Below are 24,700 nucleotides of genomic sequence, written 5' to 3'. Positions count from 1 at the left end.
TTTTTACCTTAGCCCGACAAAAATGTTTTGCTCTTCTGGAAATTTTGGAATCACTAGTTAATATGTTTTGCTCTAATTGGCCCCAATTCATCACTTAATCTTGCTTTACTAGACAATTGGGCATGCAATATGTGGCACTTTTCAGCCTTTGCTTTCCCTCTAGTTGTTCTAGCATTTGGTTGACCACTAAAAATCTTTTTTTTTTAAAAAAAAATTTATTTGCAAATACCATTTTTTAAAATAAAAATAAAAATAATTTTTTTTTAGAAAGTAAGAAAAAGCATCTTTTTTATTATAAAATAAACAACAATTTAAAATTTCACAAGAATTTTTCTTTTTAAAAAAAAGAAGGCAGCACTTTAGAAAGTAAAGAAATTACGCTTTCAATCCTCTTATTGAGAATAAAATTTTTTATAAAAATTTAATTTAATTCAATTCATTGTTATTAATTTTTTGTTTAAAATTAAAGAATTGATATTTTTTTTCTTTTAAAATCATGCAACGGAAGGATTAAGACTTGAATTTCAAATATTAAAGCTGAAGCCGTTTTGCCAGAACTGCATGGCGTAGGCCAAGCCCCAAAAATATAGTAAGATCTTCCACCGCTCCTAGACAACTAATGCAAGAAGGATCACTACAAAAAGCCCATTATTCAAAATTTTTGGTAAACTTTTCATGCGCCATCAATCACACAAGTACTCTAATTAAGGATGGAATCAGTGGGATATTTTCCGACATTTCATTTGATTAAATTTTATTAGAACGAATTTAGATGGTAAGATAATTAAGTTATAGATTTGAATTTAAAAATTAATATTTATAAGAAATTTAATATATTAAAAAAGTAAAATAAAGCTAATTTATTTAAAATCAAAAGAAAAGAAAAGATGGAGATTCATTTAAGGATAAAGTAATATTTTTCAATGGCTTTATCGAAGACAAAGTCCGTAAGAATCAGCGGTATTTGGTTTAAATTAAAAAAAATGATTGAATTGAATTAATTTAAAAATTTAATTTAATTTTTATTCATTTTAATTTAATTTAATTTAATTTTAAAAATTTTAATTATTTCGATTTAATTTAGTTTTAATCAGAAAAAATTTAAAAAATAAACTGAATTGATTAAAGATAATAATATATTATTTTTAATAATATAAAGAGATAGATCATAATATTTTAATTAAATTTTAAAATATTAATAAAAAATAAAAAATTTATTAAAAATTTAAACTGATCGAATTAAATCAGATTGATTCGATTTAATTTGATTTATGATTAAAATTGATTCAATTTAATTTTTATAAATATTAAAATTTTAATTTTTAATTTATTCAATTCGATTCAATTTTAAATCCAAGCCATCGAATACTTATATAATATCGGTGGATTCATGTCCTATGATTTTGTTACAAATTGATCTCAATTTTTAACATTAATTAATCGAATTTTGGTGAGCAATGACGACACTGCCCTAACAATCTTTTGAGCTAATCCCCACTCGGTCTTTTAAGGAGGTCCATACCCTTCACTTAATTAAATAATCATATTTCAAGATGAAAGTGCGGGTATTAATGTAAATTCAAGAGAATTTATTTTCTTTTAAAGAAAAATTAGTATTGTCTGAAAGTGGTAAGAGTCGCGGCTAGCCCATTGGGCCTACCGAGATGGCGTAGGCCGTATCTTTTTATTCTGAACTGGCCCGTGTCTATACTTTTAGGTCATCGACATCTCTTATACTTTTTCGGTTTTGTGACTAATCAGCCGGAAACGAAAAGCTTCAGGATAAACGGAGCTGACATGGCTTCACTTCACCTCAGTTTGTCCTTCCCGTCCACTCCACGAACTTCCGTTTCTCGGTTCAGATATCGGAAAATTGGATGCACTAACGAACGTCAGGCGCTTTTTAGCCGCTTTGCTCTTGTTTACGACAACGTGCACCTTGTTTCCCCTTTGTTTTTTTTTTTTTTTTAAAATTTATTTTGTGATGTTCTATGATTGAATTTTTCTTTTGTGACAGTTGAATGATGTATTGAGTTTGGGTCAGCATCGCATATGGAAACGAATGGCTGTATCCTGGACTGGGTATTTTATTTACTTGTTTGCTTGTTTTATTATTATGGCTTTTTTTTTTTGAGAAATCATTTTATTTATTGAAAATATTGGGGTACTGGTGAAGGGCAAAAATGGGAGATAATGTGCTGGATTTGTGTTGTGGAAGTGGGGATTTAGCATTTCTCTTGTCTGAGAAAGTTGGCTCCAATGGAAAGGTCTTTTCTTCTCTCTCATTGTGAAAATCTATGTTCTTAGTAGTTTCTTGATTAGAATATGTACTTAAGGATCTTGATGCTGGCTTATGCAAAGTTATGAAAATCAAAATTTCTTTTATATATATATATTCATTTTCTTCTTGGGTAATGATACATTAGTGAAGTAACACTGGAATGGAATTCTAACTGAGTACTGTTTGTTCTTCTTGATTTGGATGGGGTAGGATTCTAGAGAAAATAGGCTACTTTTCTTCAGTAGCTTAGGCTTTATGGCCTACTAATGGGAAGAAAATGGAATATAGTATTAGTGATGAAACATTTTTTTTCTTTACTTGTGGCTTCCATCTAATCATATACCTTCCAATTGAAATCAAGAATTTCGCAATAACTCAATTGAATTGATTTCTAATCTAGCAATTCTCTTGTTTTAGAATGACAGAATTTAATTCTTTTTAACATAAAAATTTTTATTTTAAAAGAAGTTGAATTCATATATAATTTTATAAAAATTCATTTGAATTCTTTTCTTGCAAAATGAATTATGCCAGATGAGGGATATAGTAATTTGTTGCATCCAGCCATACTGTCTCTAGAAAAATGCTTTCTATCAAGCACAAACACGATTTTTGCACAAGTATAAACTTTTTAGCTGTTAGCTGTTTGTTTGGTATAACGTTGTTGAATGTCTTGCTTCCTGACTTCGGTTACGCGTATACTATTACGCATATACTTATCAATTTATGCAGTATTGTTTGTATAGTTTGGTGTACAATTCCTTTTATTTGGTGGCAATCTATAGGTGATCGGTGTTGATTTCTCAAAGGAGCAGCTGTTAATTGCTTCATCCCGGCACGAGTTATCTTCAAAAGAATGCTACCAAATCATCGAGTGAGCACTGGTATATATCAATTGGTGAATGAAAAGGTTTTTAATACATAGATTTTGGAAGATGCTTAAGGGGGTGGGGGGAAAGCTCTTGGATAATGCTTATCAAGTTCTATGTAATCATGCATAATCATGGAGTTTTCTGGCTCCAATAGTGTGAATGATAAGATGATCTTCTCTAAAAAGAGATTCTTGTATTGATCACAGGTGGGTTGAGGGTGAAGCAACTGATTTGCCATTTTCTGATTGTTATTTTGATGCTATTACCATGGGTTATGGCCTTCGAAATGTGATAGATAAGCGTAAGGCCATGCAGGAGATGTTTCGAATCCTGAAACCTGGTCCTCTTTTTTCTCTTCCTCTGCCTGAATAATGTCCAAATAAATTTAACGTTGATCAAATTTCTCATCCTTGATCTGATTTGCAGGTGCAAAAGCATCTATCCTTGACTTCAATAAGAGTACTCAACCATTTGTGGCTTCAGTTCAGGTATTCAGTTACAAAATGAAGGGGTTTTGGTTTTGGTTTTTGCCTTTTTGACATCTAAAATTCTGTGCATATCACAGTTGACCAAATGAAATTTTATTTTGGTCCTTGTCAATTAATTTTTTTTGCTTGAAAAAATTATGGCAGTATTGATTATTAATAACTTATGAGCCAAATGCCAAAGTTAAAAGTATGGAACACAACTGAAAGTGTTTTAAAATTTAGGGTTTTTCAGATCATTAGCCTTTTATATGTATTATTGACACTTATTTTCAAATGATCTTATTATTAGTAAGCTTAAAGTTTGATTATATTAATTGCCTAATTTTTTAAGAGCATATTTATTGTCTATTACAAGGAATGGATGATAAGCAGTTTTGTTGTTCCTGTGGCAGCTGCCTATGGTCTTGCAAAAGAGTATGAATACTTGAAGAGCTCAATCAGAGAATTGTCTATTACAAGGAATGGATGATAAGCAGTTCTGCTACGACTTGCTCTTTTTTGAGCAATTTTTCAAATCATGCATAATATAAAAAATAATTTAAAAATCATGCAGGATCCGAGAATATTTTCGGATTCTGTGTGTCAACCCAGCGTGTTTGACAGTATGCCTGTCGAACACGCATGGGTGTCGAACAAATGGAAGTTCGACATCGAGCAATTTTTTAAATCATGCATAATTTAAAAAATAATTATCAAATCATACAGAATCCGAAAATATTTTCGGATCCTGTGTGTCAACGTAGCGTGTTCGACAGTGATGTCGAACTTTATATTGTTCGACACCAGGGGTGTCGAACAATCAATTATTCTGCTTGTTCGGCACACACGCTAAGCTGTCAGCCATGGGAGCAGATTACACTGCTCCCATGGCTGCCAGCTTGGGTGCCGAACACGCACAAAAGAAAATTCTTTAGCACTTATAGTGCCGAAGAGCTGCAGGTGCATGCATGCACAATACGACCCTGCATGCATGCACAAGAACCTGCATGCATGCACAAGAACCTGCATGCATGCAGACGAATTGCACATGAATTTGTTCGGCACCATCAGTGTCGAACTAGCCAACGGCTAATTCCTCCCTATAAATTATCCCACCCATCACTCGATAAATCACTTTAACCTGCTCCTTTCCACTCTATAAATCACTTTAACCTGCTCTTTTCCAGTTTCTCTATAAATTACCCCACCTACTACTCTATAAATTACTCAAAATCTGTATTATATCTCAATAAATTACGTTCTATAAATTTTTTATTCCCCTCTACAAATTTCTCAAAATTATTATATCTACTCTTAGCGATTCGACTATAAAAAAAGAAACGCAGGTAAGTTTTAAATATGTTATATTCTTAATTTTTAATTTATTTTATGTATATAGTTAATCGAGAACAAATTATTTATTATTCTAATTTTTTTATCAGAGAAATGGCAGTTATTGCATATGCTAATATCCATTGGGATGGTAATATTATAAATAGTTATAATGGTTACAATTATGATGGAGGTTTTTCAAAGATTATTCCAATGGGTAAACAGATAAGTTTTAATCAATTGGTCAGTAAAATTGCTCGTGCAATTGGATTATCCGAGAACAATGAATTTATAGAGACAATTAGTTTTAGAAAGTCTACAATTGTGGATGGATCCTTAAAATTTGAATGTATGGAGATATGAGGTGAAGATGATGTATCTAGTATGTTTAATTATTTGAATCAAATTGGTGGTACACCTGATATGAAAATATATGTTAAGATACTTCGTTGTGTTGATACTACAAATGAGGATGCTGATATTGGTCCATTTGGAACTGCTGTGGAATCAAATGATGAATCATGTGAAGAGCAAAATGTAGTTGATGATTATGATTTATCTGATAGTCTTGCAGGGCCGTCAATTAATTTATATGATACAGTAGAGAATGAGAACGAGGATTAGAATGAGGACGAGGATGAGGATGATTCATAGATGTCTACTGAGGATGATGAGGGTGATAATGGTCAGGAGGATATTGGGAGTGAGTCTCGATATTACAACTCCCAATTTCCTAATCCTATAGTGTCTGTTGTTCATCCTCCCCCATATGCAGAAATAGACTTCGATTTGCTGAGGGTGGATTTTTATGATAAGCCAGAAGGTCGTTCCTTTTGGGATCCTTCTAAAGAGTTTTCAGTTGGGATGATATTTTCTTCGAGAGATGCAGTGGCTGCGGCTGCAAAAGAATATCATCTAAGACATCATCATCAATTTTGTTATCATGAAACAAAAGAGAAGGCTTATTCTATAAAGTGTAAAGACAAAGACAGTGGGTGTGCATGGAGGCTTCGAGCATCCAAGAAAAAAGAAGATATATGGATAATTACGAGATACAGTAGACCGCACACATGTACAAATCCTCGGTTGATAAAAAATTATAGTCAATTAGATGAAAATTTCATTTGTTCATTCATCTTTGCATTAATTGAACAGCAGCTCGATATAAAAATTGCTGCCCTACAAGCTGAAGTGCGGGATAAATTTGGGTACGAGCCGTCTTACCAGAAAACATAAAAAGCTAAGCAGAAGGCAATTGCAAGGCTTTATGGGGGTTGGGATGAATCATACAGTCGTTTGCGTAAATTCATGACTCGTTTGCGTAAATTCATGACTGCTCTTCATCATTTTAACCCAGAAACAATATATATGATTGAAGATAATCCACATTGGATAAATGAGCGATTAAATTCGATGTGTCGTGTATTTGACCGTATGTTTTGAGTTTTTAAGCAATCGATTGAGGGATTTAAACATTGCCGACCTGTTATCTCAATCGATGGGACATTCTTGTACGGAAAATATATCGGGTGTATACTGTGTGCAACCGCACTTGATGGAAATAATAAACTATTTCCATTAGCTTTTGCCATTGTTGATAAGGAGGACGGTGGCAATTGGTCATGGTTTATGGATTGCTTAAGGATCTTTGTGACCAATCGAGAAGATTTGTGTGTAATTTTAGATCGCCATGCTGGAATTCTTAAAGCGATGCAGAAAGATTGGTGGCAACCTTCAGCTGGTCATCATCGTTACTGCATTAGACATGTTTTGAGTAATTATAATTAGACATTAAAAAATGCAGCAATAAAAGAAGCGTTGCGCAAGGCAGGTATGTGTCGTGTTTTAATACGAAGTGTACTTAAAATTTTAAATATAATGTCACTTTTGACTTGTGCTAATTTAACTTTCATGAACTTGTGATTTATATCAGCAAATGAAAACCAGAAAAGAAAGTTTTACGAGGCAATGAACAATATTCGGGAGGTGCACCCTGAATCATACGATTGGACAATTAAGATAAATTTAGAGAAATGAACGAGATCACACGATGGTGGACAGAGGTATGGCATGATGACAACAAACATGGCAGAATCACTAAATGGCATGATGAAAAGATTTCGAGCGTTGCCAATAACGGCAATAATTGAAAAAATATTTTTTCAGTGTGTCAATTATTTTGATATGCGGAGGACAACATTTTTGGATTAATAAAGCAAAGGCTATGTTTTCAGTCAGTATTGTAGTGACACACTGCGTTCTAATACAATTAAAGCAAACGGACATAGAGTCCGGCGGTTCAATAGTCAAACAATGGTTTGCGAAATAATTATTGCAAATGGTAGGCAAAAGCAAGTGGTCAAACTCATGGATCAAACATGCACTTGTGGCAAATTTCAGGAGATAAGAATAATATGTTCTCATGTTATTGCTGCATGCATGTCACATTCAAATGACTACGAACAATTTGTATCTGACTATTATAAATTGGATTGTACAATCCAATGTTACGCGTACACGTTCCATCCTCTTGGACATCTTGACTATTGGCCTGCAGCAGATAGACTTTCTCTCGTGCCTGGCATTTCTAGAACAAGGAAGAAGGGACGGCCGAGGTCCTGTAGAATACGTAATGAGATGGACCGGATGTCAAACAAAATAAAAGAAACGTCCAAAGTCTATTGTTCAATATGTGGCAGGGTAGGGCACAATAAAAAAACTTGTATGAGTGGGGAATAAGTAGATAAATATTGCAAAAAATTCAGTTATTTATTAAGTTACTTTTAATAATATAGTTTGTTTTTATAATATAAGAATTATATATTGATTTCCAAATTACATGTGCCAACCTCTCCAAATCATTTGGAATGAACTTAGAAGCACCTTCCTCTAGTGCCCAACAAGAATCTATCATGTCTAATTACCACCTGCATTGCCCAAAATGAAAGTGAATCATAAGACTCAATCAATATCTTAGAATATGCTCAACTAACTACCCAACAAAAAAAATAATCTTGATTAAAAGAATTTAATTAAAAGACTTTTTATAAACATATTTAACTCACAGTCAGTTATGATCACCAGTGCCACACCCTCGATGCCTCCTCTCGTGTGGAGCCCGCAAGCGACCTCGCCATGGTCTCGGTGCTAAGAACTGTTGAGTATCCACATCATCCTGTGTCGGCGCATTGACATCTGAATTCTGCACCACAGCACCAGAAGGATCGGACTGACCAAAATGACCGACACCAGTTTGGCCATATCCTAATCCAGCGTTATATCCCGCAAACATATTCTCTGTACTTTCGCCTGACATGTAAAACTGCCTCAAAGTTGAAGGCTCAGGCACAAGCTCTGAAGCAAATACAGGAAACACCGATCCTATTGGCGTATATGGTACACCATACGCACCGGGACTAAATGAAGGTATTGTATGTGGTCCGGGCGTTCAATCCATGAACTCATTATGTGAAAGATAAAACATAGAAGGCACCTGAGATGAGCTACCAAAGAAACAGATTGTATGATGGAGGAGAGGCGGCAAACACAATTTCCAGCTCCACATCCAGCACCTGTTGCACCGCCCCAGTATGGATGACCCGCCTATCCCATAATCCTTTTCACGTGCTAGTAGGGGAAGAACTCGTGGATATGGTAGGGGCTGTAGAAGGGATCACATCCAAACAGATCAAGGTGATAGGGATGTGCATCCAGTGCCTCCCCTATACAGTATAATCAGTCACAAGGATCACACGAAGATGCTCCAAGCTCATCTATTGAGCCACCAAGCTCATATTAGGTACCTTCTATGTTTTATCCTTCACATAGTCAGTTCATGGGTTGGACGTCCGGACCACATACAATACCTTCATTTAGTTCCGGTGCGTATGGTGTACCATATACGCCAATAGGATCGGTGTTTCCTGCATTTGTTTCAGAGCCTGCGCCTGAGCTTTCAACTTCGAGGCAGTTTTACATGTCAGGCGGAAGTACAAAGAATCTGTTTGCGGGATATAACGTTGGATTAGGATATGGCTAGACTGGTGTCGGTCATTTTGGTCAGTCCGATCCTTCTGGTGCTGTGGTACAGAATTCAGATGTTAATGCGCCGACATAGAATGATGTGAATACTCAACAGTTCTTAGCATTGGGACCATGGCGAGGTCGCTTGCGGGCTCCACACGAGAGGAGGCATCGAGGGTGTGGCACTGGTGATCATAACTGATTGTGAGTTGAATATGTTTATAAAAAGTCTTTTAATTAAATTCTTTTAATCCCGATTATTTTTTTTTTGTTGGGTAGTTAGTTGAGCCTATTCTAAGATATTGATTGAGTCTTATGATTCATTTTGGGCAATGCAGGTGGTGATTAGACATGATAGATTTTTGTCGGGCACTAGAGGAATGTGCTTCTGAGTTCATTCCAGATGATTTGGAGAGGTTGGCACATGCAATTTGGAAATCAATATATAATTCTTATGTTATAAAAATAAACTACATTATTAAAAATAACTTAATAATTAACTGAATTTTTTTGCAATATTTATCTACTTGATTTCCCACTTATACAAGTTTTCTTATTGTGCCCTACCCTGCCACATATTGAACAATGGACTTTAGACGTTTCTTTTATTTTGTTTGACATCCGGTCCATCTCATTACGTATTCTAGAGGACCTCGGCCGTCCCTTCTTCCTTATTCTAGAAATGCCAGGCATGAGAGGAAGTCCATCTACTGCAGGCCAATAGTCAGGATGTCCAAGAGGATGGAACGTGTATGCGTAACATTGGATTGTATGATCCAATTTATAATAGTCAGATACAAATTGTTCGTAGTAAATTGAATGTGACATGCATGCAGCAATTGCATGAGAACATGGTATTCTTATCTCCTGAAATTTGCCATAAGTGCATGTTTGATCCATGAGTTTGACCACTTGCTTTTGCCTACCATTTACAGTAATTATTTCGCAAACCATTGTCTGAATATTGAACCGTCGGACTCTATGTCCATTTGCTTTAATTGCGTTAGAACGCAGTGTGTCACTACAATACTGACTGAAAACATAGCCTTTACTTTGTTGATTCAAAAATGTTGTCCTCCGCATATCAAAATAATGGACATACTGAAAAAATATTTTTTCAACCATTGCTGTTATTGGCAACGCCCGAAATCCTTTCATCATGCCATTTAGTGATTTTGCCATATTTGTTGTCATCACGCCATACCTCTGTCCACCATCGTGTAATCTCGTCCGTTTATCTTAATTGCCCAATCGTATGATTCAGTGTGCACCTCCCGCATATTGTTCATTGTCTCGTAAAACTTTCTTTTCTGGATTTCATTTGCTGATATAAATCACAAGTTCATGAAAGTTAAATTAGCACAAGTCAAAAGTGACATTATATTTAAAATTTTAAGTACACTTCGTATTAAAACACGACACATACCTGTCTTGCACATACCTGTCTTGCGCAACGCTTCTTTTATTGCTACATTTTTTAATGTCTAATTATAATTACTCAGAACATGTCTGATGCAGTAACGATGATGACCAGCTGGAGGTTGCTACCAATCTTTCTGCATCGCCTTAAGAATTCCAGCATGGCGATCTAAAATTACACACAAATCTTCTCGATTGGTCACAAAGATCCTTAAGCAATTCATAAACCATGACTAACTGTCACCGTCTTCCTTATCAACAATGGCAAAAGCTAATAGAAATAGTTGATTATTTCCATCAAGTGCGGTTGCACACAGTATACATCCGGTGTATTTTCCATACAAGAATGTCCCATCGATTGAGATAACAGGTCGGCAATGTTTAAATCACTCAATCGATTGCTTAAAAGCTCAAAACATACGATCAAATACACGACATATCGGATTTAATCGCTCATTTATCCAATGTGGATTATCTTCAATCATGTATACTGTTTCTGGGTTAAAATGATGAAGAGCAGTCATGAATCTACGCAAACGACTGTATGATTCATCCCAACTCCCATAAAGCCTTGCAATTGCCTTTTGCTTAGCTTTGTATATTTTCTGATAAGACGGCTCGTACCCAAATTTATCCCGCACTTCAGCTTGTAGGGCAGCAATTTTTATATCGGGCTGCTGTTTAATTAATGCAAAGATGAATGAACAAATGAAATTTTCATCCAATTGGCTATGGTTTTTTGTCAACTGAGGATTTGTACATGTGTGCGGTCTACTGTATCTCGTAATTTTTCATATATCATCTCCTTTTTTCTTGAATGCTCGAAGCCTCCATGCACACCCACTGTCTTTGTCTTTACACTTTATAGAATAAGCCTTCTCTTTTGTTTCATGATAACAAAATTGATGATGATGTCTTAGATGATATTTTTTTGCAGCCGCAGCTATTGCATCTCTCGAAGAAAATATCATCCCAATTGAAAACTCTTTAGAAGGATCCCAAAAGGAACGACCTTCTGGCTTATCATAAGGATCCACACTCAGCAAATCGAAGTCTATTTCTGCATATGGGGAGGATGAACAACAGGCACTATAGGATTATGAAATTGAGAGTTGTAATATCGAGACTCACTCCCAATATCCTCCTGACCATTATCATCCTCAGTAGACATCTATGAATCATCATCATCCTCGTCCTCATTCTAATCCTCGTTCTCATTCTCTACTGTATCATATAAATTAATTGACGGCCTTGCAAGACTATTAGATAAACCATAATCATCAACTACATTTTGCTCTTCACATGGTTCATCATTTGATTCCACAGCAGTTCTAAATGGACCAATATCAGCATCCTCATTTGTAGTATCAACACAACGAAGTATCTTAACATATATTTTCATACCAGGTGTACCACCAATTTGATATAAGTAATTAAACATACTAGATACATCATCTTCACCCCATATCTCCATACATTCAAATTTTAAGGATCCATCCACAATTGTAGGCTTTCTAAAACTAATTGTCTCTATAAATTCATTGTTCTCGGATAATCCAATTGCACGAGCAATTTTACCTGACCAACTGATTAAAACTTATCCGTTTACCCATTTGAATAATCTTTAAAAAACCTTCATCATAATTGTAATCATTATAACTATTTATAATATTACCATCCCAATGAATATTAGCATATGCAGTAATTGTCATTTCTCTGATAAAAAAAATTAGAATAATAAATAATTTGTTCTCGATTTACTATATACATAAAATAAATTAAGAATATAACATATTTAAAATTTACCTGCGTTTCTTTTTTTGTAGTCGAATCGCTAAGAGAATATATAATAATTTTGTGAAATTTGTAGAGGAGAATAAAAAATTTATAGAACGTAATTTGTTGAGATATAATGCAGATTTTGAGTAATTTATAGAGTAGTAGGTGGGGTAATTTATAGAGAAACTGGAAAAGAGCGGGTTAAAGTGATTTATAGAGTGGAAAGGAGCGGGTTAAAGTGATTTATAGAGTGATGGGTGGGATAATTTATAGAGGGGGAATTAGCTGTTGGGAGTAATGGCTTATCACGGACCGCACATGAATCCGAACAAATTCATGTGCAATTCGTCTGCATGCATGCAGGGCTGTGCTGTGTAGCTCTTCGGCACTATAAGTGCCGAAGAGTTTTCTTTTTGTGCGTGTTCGGTACGTTGGGTGCCGAACACGCCAAGCTGGCAGCCACGGGAGCAGATTACACTGCTCCCGTGGCACGGATCAGCTTGTTCGACATTACGATAACTGATTGTTCAACACCCATGGTGTCGAATAATATAAAGTTCGACACCATGGGTGTCAAACTAGCATGTTCGGCAGTCATACTGCTGAACACGCTACGTTGACACACAGAATTCGAAAATATTTTTGGATTCTGTATGATTTGATAATTATTTTTTAAATTATGCATGATTTGAAAAATCGCTCCTCAAAATGGTAATTTAAAATGAAAAAGAATGCATGCTAATAAATTGAAAATTCATATTTAATTGCTTCTATCTGTCAAATTATTATCCACGTCAAGGTCATCTTTTGCTTGATAATCCTCTTTAAGCATTCTTTCCCAGTAAATTTAATTACATCTTGTTCATATTGCGCATAGAATACTATTCTATTTGTCTGCTACGCCAGAAACAAAATATTTTTCAGTCAAGTCATTGATTTGTATCAAGTGTTTTTCTTGTTTCACAATACCCATCATGTTCAAAAACTGTATGAAGGTGAAAGTGCAAAATCAGAAATAATTAAGGGAGGCACATTTGCTCCTGCAATTTCTTTTTATTGACTAGGTAATTATAGTTCCTTCATTTTGAATTAAGAATTTCGAAAGAATTCAATTCAATTCTTTTCTTTTTTAATAATTCTTTTGTTTGGAAAGAAAGAATTCAATTATTTTTAACTTGAAGAACTTTCATTTAAAAAAAAGTAGAAATCTTACATGATTTTTCAATGATTCATTTGAATTCTTTTCTCATAAAATGAATCATATCAAATAAGGGGAATGTGTGTTCTTATCCAGGGAAGGAGTTGGAGGAACTTGCTATGGAAGCAGGATTTTCTACTGCAAAACATTATGAAATCAGTGGAGGTCTGATGGGAAACCTAGTGGCCACCCGTTAGATAAAGAATGGTGCTTGGGATTTTTACCCGGATGTGTTCCTAGTTTTCTTGTGAGGAAGTGTAGGAGTTTTAACTTTGTATTCTGAATGCTGTCTGTGAACTCAGAAGTTGACATTGGTGAATCAGATTCCCATTTTATTGCTAACTGCTCAAATACCCAACCAGGTTCCTGAAATTGACTGCAACATTTGTTTCAATGAGGTTCCATATGATTTTTTTTTTTTAAACTTAGAAACAACAGAATTGAGTGTAACAACTCTAATTTTACACCTCTTTAAATACAACAATTTAGAAGGTCTATTTGCTGAATAACAATTGATTGATGGGTTTACCAAACAGATAGAAAGCAATCGTTGGACATGAAACCTCCAACAGCTCCTTTGAACCTCTGATGCAAATGTCCCCTAAGTCTCTCTCTCATTCCGTAGCTCCAAAGCCTATGACAATAGCAGGTTCTCACCTACCATTTTAGTCCTTACACTATTTGTTATTAAAAAAAATTGACCCAAAAGGATGCATGCCACAATTTAATTATACATAATTAGTGTTTAAAATATAGTTAAATGGGTTGTCAAGGAACAAACTTAGATAAAATTCCCATTTAGCATTAAACTAATTAGGTAATAATTAGAAACTGCATTATTCATTATGACTTTCACTTTCACTAAGCTTGAGTGACTTCTCCATTGGCCAATTTTCTTTTGTCTGGAACTTAGCAGAATCTAAGACCACCAACCTCTCAATTCCAGTTAAAGTCTTTGCTGTCGGATTTTTCATTAAAGTGAAGTCTAACAATAATTTGTGAGTTGTTCACCTCCTATTTCCTAATTTAATTATTTAATTTGCTATGATCAAATGACTAATTTACCCCTTCAGAAAAATTCTTCAGCAAGGATTTTGATGAGGGTATTATCGTCAAAGGACATCTCATTTAATAAAGGAGAGCATCAAAACTACTTTCCTTTATATTTAAACATTAGAATATGAAATTAGAGAAGTTAAATAAGTAAGATTATCCATTGTTATAGAATATGAGTTTTATCTTATAATTCGGCTGCACCCTTCCACTAAAACTCAATAATGGCTTGCCTTTAGCAAGGGCATGCAAGCTATATAATATGCATTAATGGTGGGTCCCAATTGGCCACCTTTTTTCCTATTATTTATTATATTTTGCATTTAAATTGCTAATTACATTACAATGATCAGAAAGTAAATTATATGATTTATTTGCTTGAGTTTTTTTTTATCCAAAAAAAAAAAAATTCATCGGATTTTCAATCACTAAGATAGTTCAATATAACTGATATGTACTGGGTCTAGTGAAAAGAGTTGGTTAATTAAATATCCTTTCAATAAGGTATCAAATTCAGCAGTGCAATGGCTTGAAAAATTACTAAATATATTGGGAGTTATCATGTATTTAATAATAGTTATACGAATTTCTAATTTAGATATAAATATTTTAATTTGTTTTTAATCACAAAATTTCAATTTAATATGAGAAAAAATTATTGAAATATGAAGATCAAATTTTGATCAAGACGCTTCAAGTTAAGGTATCATAATAACATCATACTTAAATTTGTATTATAAAACTTTTTTAACTTTAATTGAAGTAATAAAAAAATGATTTTAATATATTATAATAAGTTTATATCTAATTTATGGTTAATCTTTTCGACTTTAGTATAATAGTCTTTTAAGTTACATGTGTACATATATTTTTGAGATTTCAAATATCAGTATTTGGAGCGTAAATAACTAAACTGTTTGTGAGTTATTTGGATTCAACTCGATAAAAGTTTAATGGTACTTGACTCAATTTCTAAACAAATTAAATTTGAATTTAATTTTTAGACTCGTTTAGTATACGAGCCAAACTTGAATTTCATAATATTTATCTCGTTAAAATTCGTGAGTTCGACTCATTTTTTAATTTATAAGTAGACTCACGACCAGACTCATAAATAATTTTTGTTAAATAAGCTGAGATTAATATAATAAGAGAAATAAATTTAAATCTTATATATATTGTGATAAATAAAATTTAAATTTTTTAAAATTTAGCTTTACATATTTTAATTATATTTTTAAAAGCTTATAAATACTTGAATAATTAAAGTTTAACAACTTATTTTTTATAAATTTACGAGCTAATTTATATATATACTTATTTAATTAAAAATATTTAATTTTAAATTTATTAATATTAAACTAAAATTTATATACATATATATAAATTAAATTATTTATGAACTATTAAATAAAAGTTCGATTCAATTAAACTCATTTATTAAAAAAAGTCAAATTTAAACTTATTAATATTTAATTAGAATTCAAAATAGATAAATTTTGAATTCTGCTCGAATTCAAAAATAATTTTAGTAAATCATATTTAAACTTTTAAAATCTTAAATCTATTCATTTACTTCTCTTGCCGGTACACATAACTTTTCCTTTATCATGAACTTTAAAGAGAGAGAGAGAGAGAGTTTTACTTCAAATACACTGAAGTCATGTTCTTTTTTTTTTTTAAACAATAAAGTTAAGTTTATACACTTGATGGCAATAAAGAAAACCACAAATAGATAAAAAGTGTATGCATAATTTTATCTTTTTGAAGGATATAATTTAAATATTCTAAGCTTGCTCGCAAATTATACCATTATATAACCGTGCATAACGACCTCGCTCTACTGTCTCAACCAGAGCCAGACTTGCGAGGAGATTTCATTTTCCAGGAAACGAAAAGAAAAAGGGTTGTAAAGATGAGGAGAAACAAGAGTATATCTCTTCTACTTTTCATATTCGTTACAATTACTGCCTTCACTATGTTTTCAATCATTGTTGAGGCAAGAAAGCAACACAGCAAGAAGACCAAACCCAATAAACATCGAAAAGATTCACCCACTATTCCAGGTCCGGCACCGGCCCCTCTTCCTCAACGTGGTTCCTGTCCTAGCCAATCCAGCATTTTCAATATTTTGTCATTTGGAGCCAAGGGTGACGGAGGTTCCGATGATTCTAAGGTACGTAATGGCTGAGTTCATTCTTTTACGTTTCTTTTCTTCTCTAACTCTTGTCACTACAAGAAAAGTAAAAACAAGATTATGAAACTTACCCTTTACCAAGAAAATGCCATAACTATATTTTCACTTCGTTATGTAGTGTGTCAAATTATAATTTCCTGAAATATTGAACCAAACAGGCCCTTCTCTCTGCATGGAAAGCAGCCTGTGAAGTCCCTGGAGCTACAGTGGAAATCCCAGCAGAATTCAAGTTCCTTATCAAGCCCATAACTCTTCAGGGTCCATGCATGCCTCACCTTGTCCTTCAGGTTTGCTTTCTTTTTCTTTTCTTTTTTGTGCTGATTTCGACGATTCTCTAGTAGTATATTTGAATAAAAAAATGCAAGAGGGCAAAGAGAGGTATATTCTTTGCCAGGCTTTTTTTTCTTTACACCAAGCTGATGTATTATTTTAAGTGATATTAATTCCATACCAATTGCAGATTGATGGGACTCTGTTGGCTCCTCCAGAAGTGGGTTCATGGCCTAAATCTAGCCTGTTTCAATGGCTTAACTTTAAGTGGGTGCATAACTTCACCATTCAAGGTAGTGGCACTGTCAATGGTCAAGGCTTTGATTGGTGGACTCCCTTTAATGTCTTTTTTATTCAGGTTTGATAATTATATACATATCATATTTTTAAACACTTGGAAAATAAAAATTAAAAAAGAAATGGGAAAAATCCTAAAGCTGTTTGTGATGTATTTCTGCAGAAGACATCCAAGCACATTCCTGATATGAAACCAACCGTAAGGAACTTTCCTGTTTTAATTTTGCCTGACTAAATGTTGAATTTTAAAACTAATACTAATTAATCATCTCTTGTTAATTTACAGGCTTTGAGATTTTATGCCAGCTATAATGTCACAGTGCAAGACATTGAAATTGTAAATAGCCCACAATGCCATTTGAAATTTGACAATTCAAAGGGGATCAAGGTTAACAATATCACCATTTCTTCACCTGAGGATAGCCCAAATACTGATGGAATTCACCTGCAGAACACACAAGATGTAGAAATTCAGCATTCTAACATTGGATCCGGTAAGAATCAAGACATGCACTTATGTCACCCTAAATTTAAATACAAGATATATGATGAGATTTATATATTTTATATATAAAATCCTGTGTATCTATACTACTGAGTCATGTCAACCTGATCTAGAACTGCCCCATCATCTACTGTATTGTAGGTCATGGTCCGAATGGTGGATAATGTTGAATCATATGATTTGAGTTGGGTATTAACCCAATGGTGCATTGCACGTTAGAATTGCAAAGAAAAAGCAATCTACTTCTGCCGCATACGAAAAAAGGCAATGACAAAATATAAAAAAAAAAAAAAAAGTTATCTTATTGTGACGACAATATGTTAGGTTCAAATAAATTTTGAACGGTATAACTGTCACTAAACTAACTTTTGCGACCAGCCTGAACAAAAAGTTCCATTACAACCAACTTTTCAGCCTAGTATATTCTCTGATCCCAAGCTTTAATTATTATCAAGTAGGCTATATATATATTTTAGGGTTATGGTTTCTGATGCTAATATACTAATGGACTCTCACTTTTGGCAGGAGATGACTGTATCTCCATACAAACTGGTTGCTCCAATATCCATGTTCATCATATTAACTGTGGACCAGGACATGGCATAAGGTAGGAGACATTAATGAATATATATATTTTTTGGTATATTATCGGTTTGGACTTTAGATTCGAATGAAATCTCTCAGCTTTGAAAACGACTTATTTCTTGTTATATTCAGTGTAGGAGGACTTGGGAAGGAGAAGAGTGTTGCATGCGTCTCCAACGTCATTGTGGAGAATGTCTGGCTGCAAAATACTTTAGCTGGATCTAGAATAAAGACATGGCAGGTACCTAAAATAAATTATTATAATTTTTTAAAAATTAAGACTATTAATTATTTTTGTTAATTTTGGTGAATAAATTTTTTAAGAGATATTACGCTATGGATGGAGTAATTAATAATTCATTACTGCATACTAATTAATAATTTGGCTGTAGCAGGGAGGGATTGGATTGGTTAAAAACATAACATTTTCCAACATCCAAGTATCAAACGTAAAATATCCAATAATAATAGATCAATTCTACTGTGACAAGCACATCTGCAAGAATCAAACAGAAGCTGTGGCAATTTCTGGGGTTAGATATGATCAAATAATTGGGAGTTACACAACGCAACCTATTTATTTAGCTTGCAGCAGTACAGTGCCATGCATGGATGTTGATCTAATCAATATTCAGCTGAAACCCTCGCCAGAATACAGAAGTTTCAAGCAGGCTTTGTGTTGGAACTCTTATGGGAAATCGCAGGCACCTCTTGTTCCTTCAAGTATAGATTACTGCTTGAGAAGAGATGGTCGCTCTGTTAAGAGAACATCGAGGTCTTCACACGAGCATATGTGCTAGATACTCGTGATTCTTAATTGTGAAATTTTCTGTTAGATGCTTCCCTTCTGCAATTGTTTTATTTTTTCAATGTGGGAAGGTGATGATGATTTTTGTATTAGTTTTTTTTTAAAAAATAAATAAATTTGTAATTTAGTTGTTGTTTGAAAGTTGTATAATGCCAATAATCTTTTTCTTTTCTTTTTTTTTTAACACTTTAACTATCAAATTTAATTGCAAATGGCTGAAAGCTTAACTTGGATTCTCCGATCTGTGCAGCATTCTGCAATTAATTTGGATTCTTCCCACAGCTCAACTGTGTTGACCGTTCCTCAAATATTCCTCCTACTTTAGTTTAATTGGAACTATATTTCCACTCTTTTTCAAAGTCTTTATGGTGGATAAGGCGGTGGTGGAGGTGGTGGTGGTGGTTGACTAAGCGTGCACCGCCCAGCAGACACTTTAGTGAATCCTCAGTACCCCACACACGCCCATGGCCGCCCACATTTTTTTCCCCACAAGCAACCAACACAAAATTATGTGTGTAGTTGTAAAGTTTATTATTAAAGGAATTGTTGGACGAGCGACAGACTTCCTCCCACCCATTGCATAATCAAAAGAAAATTTTTAACCAAAAGCAAAACAAGTTGACGCAGAGAATCAGAACAAAGCAAGAGAAACAGACAACCGCTAATTCATGTAAACAATTTATATATATGTATGGAGTTTCAAACTAATACTGAGTTTTTAGAAAAAATTATGTAAGAATTCAACTTATTTTACAAGAATTTATTTGAATTATTTTTCAAAAAAAATGAATCATACTAAATGAATGGATAGAGAAACAAGTACAATAGAGAAAATATTTTTTAGTCCTTAAATCAGATTAAACCTTAATAGAATGGATTCAAGTAGTATATAATTAGTATTAAGATGGGTTTAAGTTTATTAATTAATACTCGTCGCTGAGATTGAGTTTAAATTTAATATAAAGCTTATATAAATAATTAATTAAATGTGAAATATACATAATAATTTTTTATAAATTATTATTTAAAAATAAATTTTAAATATTTTAGAGATAATTTTTTAAAAAATAAAATTATTACTGAAAAATATATTTTATGCATAGGTTATTTATTAAAAGATATAAAACTAAATAGATTTGAATATTATATGAAAAACAATAATCGAATTTGTACTGCTATAAAAATAAATTAAAGAGATCTGAAAAATTATTATTTTATATATTTAAATCGTAATCATAAAATTAATAGTAAAGATTTAGAAGCAGATTTTAAATCTACCTTCGAATATAATAGTTTTGAAATAGATTTAAATAATTTATAATAAATTTTAATAGATTTAAATGGATTTGAGTCTTAAAAATAATAATTTATAGGTAATATGATTTTTACAATTGCCCTTTTACCATCCGTAAGACCGTAACTAACGATCGGCCCTTTATTTCCTGGCCCTATCACCGGCAAATCAAAACCCAGTTCCAACACCCCTCGAGTCCCAGCAGGCACAATCTCTCCCCAGCCTGACTAGTCTCTAACCTTTGGAGCTGTGCAGACACCCTGCTTAATGTGGCTTTCCGTTGGACAGAATCTTTGTTTGGTCATGATCACATTCAAAAGGCCCAAGGATGCTGCGGTATCTGTAGACAATGGGCTCAAGATTATTGGACCCACGATGAATTCCTAGGTCTGGCTCTTGCCTCGTTTCAATTTTACGAAATCATTACTGATGAGTTATTAGTGAAAAAGACTTATTCGGATTCGATCTACATATATTTAAAATATATGAATATAAATTTTTTTATAAAAAATTATATGAAATTCACGTTCACATGTCTTAGTACTATTCATAGTACTGTTGGTGTATTTGAAGATCAGCATTATGCATGATACTATAACTTGCTTTATATTCACATGCTCATTGGCTAATATTTATATCTTACAGTGCCTAAAATCAAAGATAATTCAGGCTAGGTATCAAATGCTTTGACAATTTGCAATCTGAAGCTTGAATATCCCCCATTTATTGCCGAAGCTTATGGTAAGATGATTTGAGCAACGAGAGATTATAGACTAGACATTTGTAGATGGGGTTCCATTTGGTTGCATGGTTTGAAACTAAGCTCTTCTGCCTCTTTCACGTCTGCTGTTATCAGCAAATTTTAAGCTTGCCTGATGTAATCCTTGCTCCTTCTCCTTTGAATTCCACTCAGACATGTAATAGTCTTCTTCTGTAGCAATATTCTTAGACGATGGTCCACAAAACATTCCACCCCATTGTGGGAAGTATATTAAACATAGTGGAAGAGTGCAGCATATAATCATAATACCCATTAGTGTTAACCCCTTTTCTTTGGAGTATTTGGATCCTTTGAAGAAAATTAGTTGAGTGAGGACTGCACCCACATTTCCACCACCTCCTGTCATGCCAGATATTAGCCCTAATGACCTGAAAAAATGAAACATATTGACTCATCATTAGAACTTAATTCAATCTATAAGAGCTCTCAAATCACGATTCTGATGTATTTCTCAAAAATCTTATAAGTTTTTCATAGTAAGTATGAAATTTAATATTTAAAATGATTTAAATTGTAGGTAGGCCTATCGATTTGATCCTTCTGTTGTTACCATATACTTCACAAAATATTCCCTTTGATTACAGAGTGAAACTTTTAGATTGGCTGTAGTTCAGCTCATTAAAAACATCTCCAAAATTCAAAACACATCAATTAACAAAATGGGATTAAGTGGGTTTAGAGGATTAAGTGGGAGTAGAAATATTAATCTTAATTACCTTCTTGAGACAAAAGGAACCACCCCAAAGGTTAGCCCACATGCTGCTTGGCAGAAGAAGGAGAAAGCAATCATCACTATGATGGACGCAGTCAAGGAACCCACTCGTCCAAGAATGATGCAGAGTACACCTCCTATTGTCTGCATTATCCACAAAGCCCACAGCCTGCCTCTCATGCCAAATCTCTTTGCCACTACATCTGAAATCAGTCCTCCAGCTGGTCTAGAAACAAGATTTGCTAATCCAAAACTTGCTGCAATAATCCCTGCTGTGTGAAGTTTCAGATCAAATCTGTCGTAAAAATATTCTGCTATTATATTGTCAATTGTCAGCTCCACCCCAAAACAGTACCCGTAAGTTAATGCCAGAATCCACCCTCTGTAATTTGTAACTCCACAATAGAAGATTTTAGAGAATTTATCTTTGGCTTTATCTCCTGATTTCTGCAGCCTCCTGAAGTTCCCATCTGGCAGATCCTGCCCAAAGACCAATACTGCAAATGCTGATAACATTTGAAACAGGGCAGGAACAAAAAATGCAATTCTCCAAGCTGTAAATTTCACTGCTCCGATGTCTCGGATTAAGCCAAACACAAGCGGCATAATCAGCTGTGTTGCCCCACCACCAAGGTTGCCCCAGCCACCTGCAACGCCGTTAGCTGTGCCAACTACTGGGGCTGAAAACATGGAGCTCATCCAGAATTGAGTTGAGACAAAAGTGGCAAGAGAGAAGCCTGTGAAGAAACGTACCAGGAGAAAAGAAACAGGTGATGAGATAATGGAAGTGAAGTAGACGGCTGGTGCTGTGAGAAGTGTCAGCGAAGCGGAGGCAATACGGGGGCCAAAAAGATCACAAGCAGTCCCCATGGCAACTCTGGCAAAGACTGCACCGGAGACGGAGGCAATGCCTGCATTGCCAATGTCTGAGGCTGAGAGATTGAGATTGTCACGAATTATGGGAAGAAGAGGTGGAGCAGCAAAAGTGGAGACGAAACAAGAGAAGAAAGAGATCCAAGACAGATGAAATGCTCGCATGTGGGGAGCTGCAATGGAAAATAACAAGAATTCAGTTGCCTTGTGCTCTGAGTCAACAGGAAGAGCAAATTTTTCATCAGTCTGAGATCCCAACCCAGCAGTTTCCACTTCCATCTCCCTACCCTTTGATGGGTAACAGAAGATGAATCTTTTAAGCAAATAAAATTTTGGGCAGTCAATAAAGAGGAAGTGAAAATTATGGAGTTTTGTAGATTGAGTGATAGCAGATGGCTTGAAAAAAGAGCCAAAGGAGATGTTTTTATAGTTGATTTTCCATGTGTGATTTGGAGGATAGTACAGCTAGCTCTTTGGAGGATTAGAAAGACAGGGTTAACTAGGAGCTGGCTTAGAGCTCTTCACTTCCGCCGAGTCTCCGGCCATGAAAGTAAACCAACTGAAAATTTATGTCATTCAAAGTGTAGAGGAGAAAAGATTAGTTCTCTGTTTTTTTATGAATTTTCATTTCAAAGCTGGGATATAAATAGATAGAGTGTACTTGAAAATTAAAATATTAAATTTAATCCGATTCACAGTAATATATTCGAATCTATTTCAAATTTAATTAAAAATTAATATAAATGGCTTAAATTCAATTATTATTATTTGAATAAAATAATTTTAATTTTATATATTGTAATTAATAATTTATATAAAAAATAGTTTTTTTAACTATTTTGATTTAAAAATTTTAATATTTTTTTAAAATAATTAAATTTAAATTTCAAATAAAAATATATAAAAAAATTTATAAATATGATTATAAATATTAAATTAATTATTTATATAAATAAATTTAAATAATAAATATTTTATAAATAAAATATTATCATCACAAATATTATTTTTTAAATTAATCCAAATTCAAGTATAATTATTCAAATCTCAGGTCAAATATCTAAAAATATTGAATAGTCGCTATCCCTATGCCCAACTGGAAAGAAACGTTGGTGTCGTGAGCTTTGACTTTGGAAGCACGTAGTACAAAAACTATAAGGGCTTTCATTTCATTGGAAAGAGATTTTCCTTTTAAAATAAATATATTTTAATTTACAATAGATTCTCCACTGATTCACTCATTCTCCACTGATTCAGTCCATTTTGTCGCGTTTAAGGAGTTTTGAAATATTCAACCCTGAGTTATACAACTATTTTTTCGGTTGATGATAAATTATATCCGATTATTTTAATTTGGCATTTCTCGTGATGGCGTGTGGAATTAATCCAAGCATTCTGGAGGATTTTGACAGCTATTGAATATATTCATTAAAGAATCTAAAAAAGAAATTATTTTTTCCCACACAACAATGAGGTACACTGAAAACTCTTTAGAATAACAGAAACAAAATAAATTCAGAGACCACCCAATCCACCCCATTAAAAAGTCCTAAAGCCCACCTAGGCCAAAACCTATAGCACACTCACTAATGTGGGCGCAGCTAGGAGCAAAATGATAACATGGGAGAAGATGATAGGAGCAGAAAAAAAGTCTTGTATGTCCAGAAAAACTACCCGAACCATAAAGACTTGGCATTAAAAAGTATCAGCTACCATCACCAAACACCAAAGATATTTGCTAGAAGAGAGACCCTCATCACATCTTAATGACACAACACTGCAAGGAGAACAGCCATAAGAATTGCTCTTTCTAGGAAGCCAAACGAGCTCATATATATAAAAGATTGGAACTGCTAGTTATTATACTCAATGCTTGTTAATTATCAAGCTTTAATAAACACTATGGAATTGTTGTTTTTATTGTTTTTGTAAATATGAATGATTTATTTTTATA

General features: G+C 33.7%; 3 protein-coding genes across 11 annotated transcripts; 2 read left to right on the top strand and 1 right to left on the bottom strand.

Moving 5' to 3' along the window:
• The first annotated feature begins 1,711 nt into the window (after positions 1 to 1,711).
• On the top strand, positions 1,712 to 13,710 carry LOC110629107 (2-phytyl-1,4-beta-naphthoquinone methyltransferase, chloroplastic). Of its 9 annotated transcripts, none has more exons than XM_043949871.1 (9): positions 1,712 to 1,932; positions 2,018 to 2,082; positions 2,177 to 2,267; positions 3,067 to 3,155; positions 3,360 to 3,454; positions 3,580 to 3,641; positions 3,997 to 4,088; positions 8,923 to 8,930; positions 13,468 to 13,710. In XM_043949871.1, the coding sequence occupies exons 1-9, from the start codon at positions 1,798 to 1,800 to the stop codon at positions 13,566 to 13,568; spliced, it is 738 nt and encodes a 245-aa protein (XP_043805806.1). In that variant the 5' UTR covers positions 1,712 to 1,797; the 3' UTR covers positions 13,569 to 13,710. The 9 variants fall into 9 exon arrangements, 8 of the variants coding, with proteins under 8 accessions (XP_043805806.1, XP_043805808.1, XP_021631684.1 ...); XM_043949873.1 differs by having other exon boundaries at positions 1,713 to 1,932; positions 4,034 to 4,088; XM_021775992.2 differs by lacking the exon at positions 8,923 to 8,930 and adding an exon at positions 9,879 to 9,883 and having other exon boundaries at positions 1,713 to 1,932; positions 3,360 to 3,493; positions 13,465 to 13,710.
• Positions 13,711 to 16,283: 2,573 nt separating this feature from the next.
• Positions 16,284 to 19,563, top strand: LOC110630542 (polygalacturonase At1g48100). The gene is made up of 8 exons (XM_021778077.2): positions 16,284 to 16,600; positions 16,780 to 16,908; positions 17,082 to 17,249; positions 17,352 to 17,387; positions 17,475 to 17,682; positions 18,219 to 18,300; positions 18,411 to 18,519; positions 18,674 to 19,563. The coding sequence occupies exons 1-8, from the start codon at positions 16,340 to 16,342 to the stop codon at positions 19,076 to 19,078; spliced, it is 1,398 nt and encodes a 465-aa protein (XP_021633769.1). The 5' UTR covers positions 16,284 to 16,339; the 3' UTR covers positions 19,079 to 19,563.
• A 1,322-nt stretch (positions 19,564 to 20,885) lies between these two features.
• Positions 20,886 to 23,368, bottom strand: LOC110629435 (high affinity nitrate transporter 2.5). The gene is made up of 2 exons (XM_021776405.2): positions 21,878 to 23,368; positions 20,886 to 21,529 (listed from the first exon to the last, which is right to left on the bottom strand). The coding sequence occupies exons 1-2, from the start codon at positions 23,023 to 23,025 to the stop codon at positions 21,199 to 21,201; spliced, it is 1,479 nt and encodes a 492-aa protein (XP_021632097.1). The 5' UTR covers positions 23,026 to 23,368; the 3' UTR covers positions 20,886 to 21,198.
• Between the last annotated feature and the right edge of the window lie 1,332 nt (positions 23,369 to 24,700).

Source organism: Manihot esculenta, chromosome 13 (assembly GCF_001659605.2).
Source record: "Manihot esculenta cultivar AM560-2 chromosome 13, M.esculenta_v8, whole genome shotgun sequence".
Lineage (NCBI taxonomy): Eukaryota > Viridiplantae > Streptophyta > Magnoliopsida > Malpighiales > Euphorbiaceae > Manihot > Manihot esculenta.
Note: the sequence above shows the minus strand (reverse complement) of the source record. Positions and strands in the feature narration are given on the sequence as shown.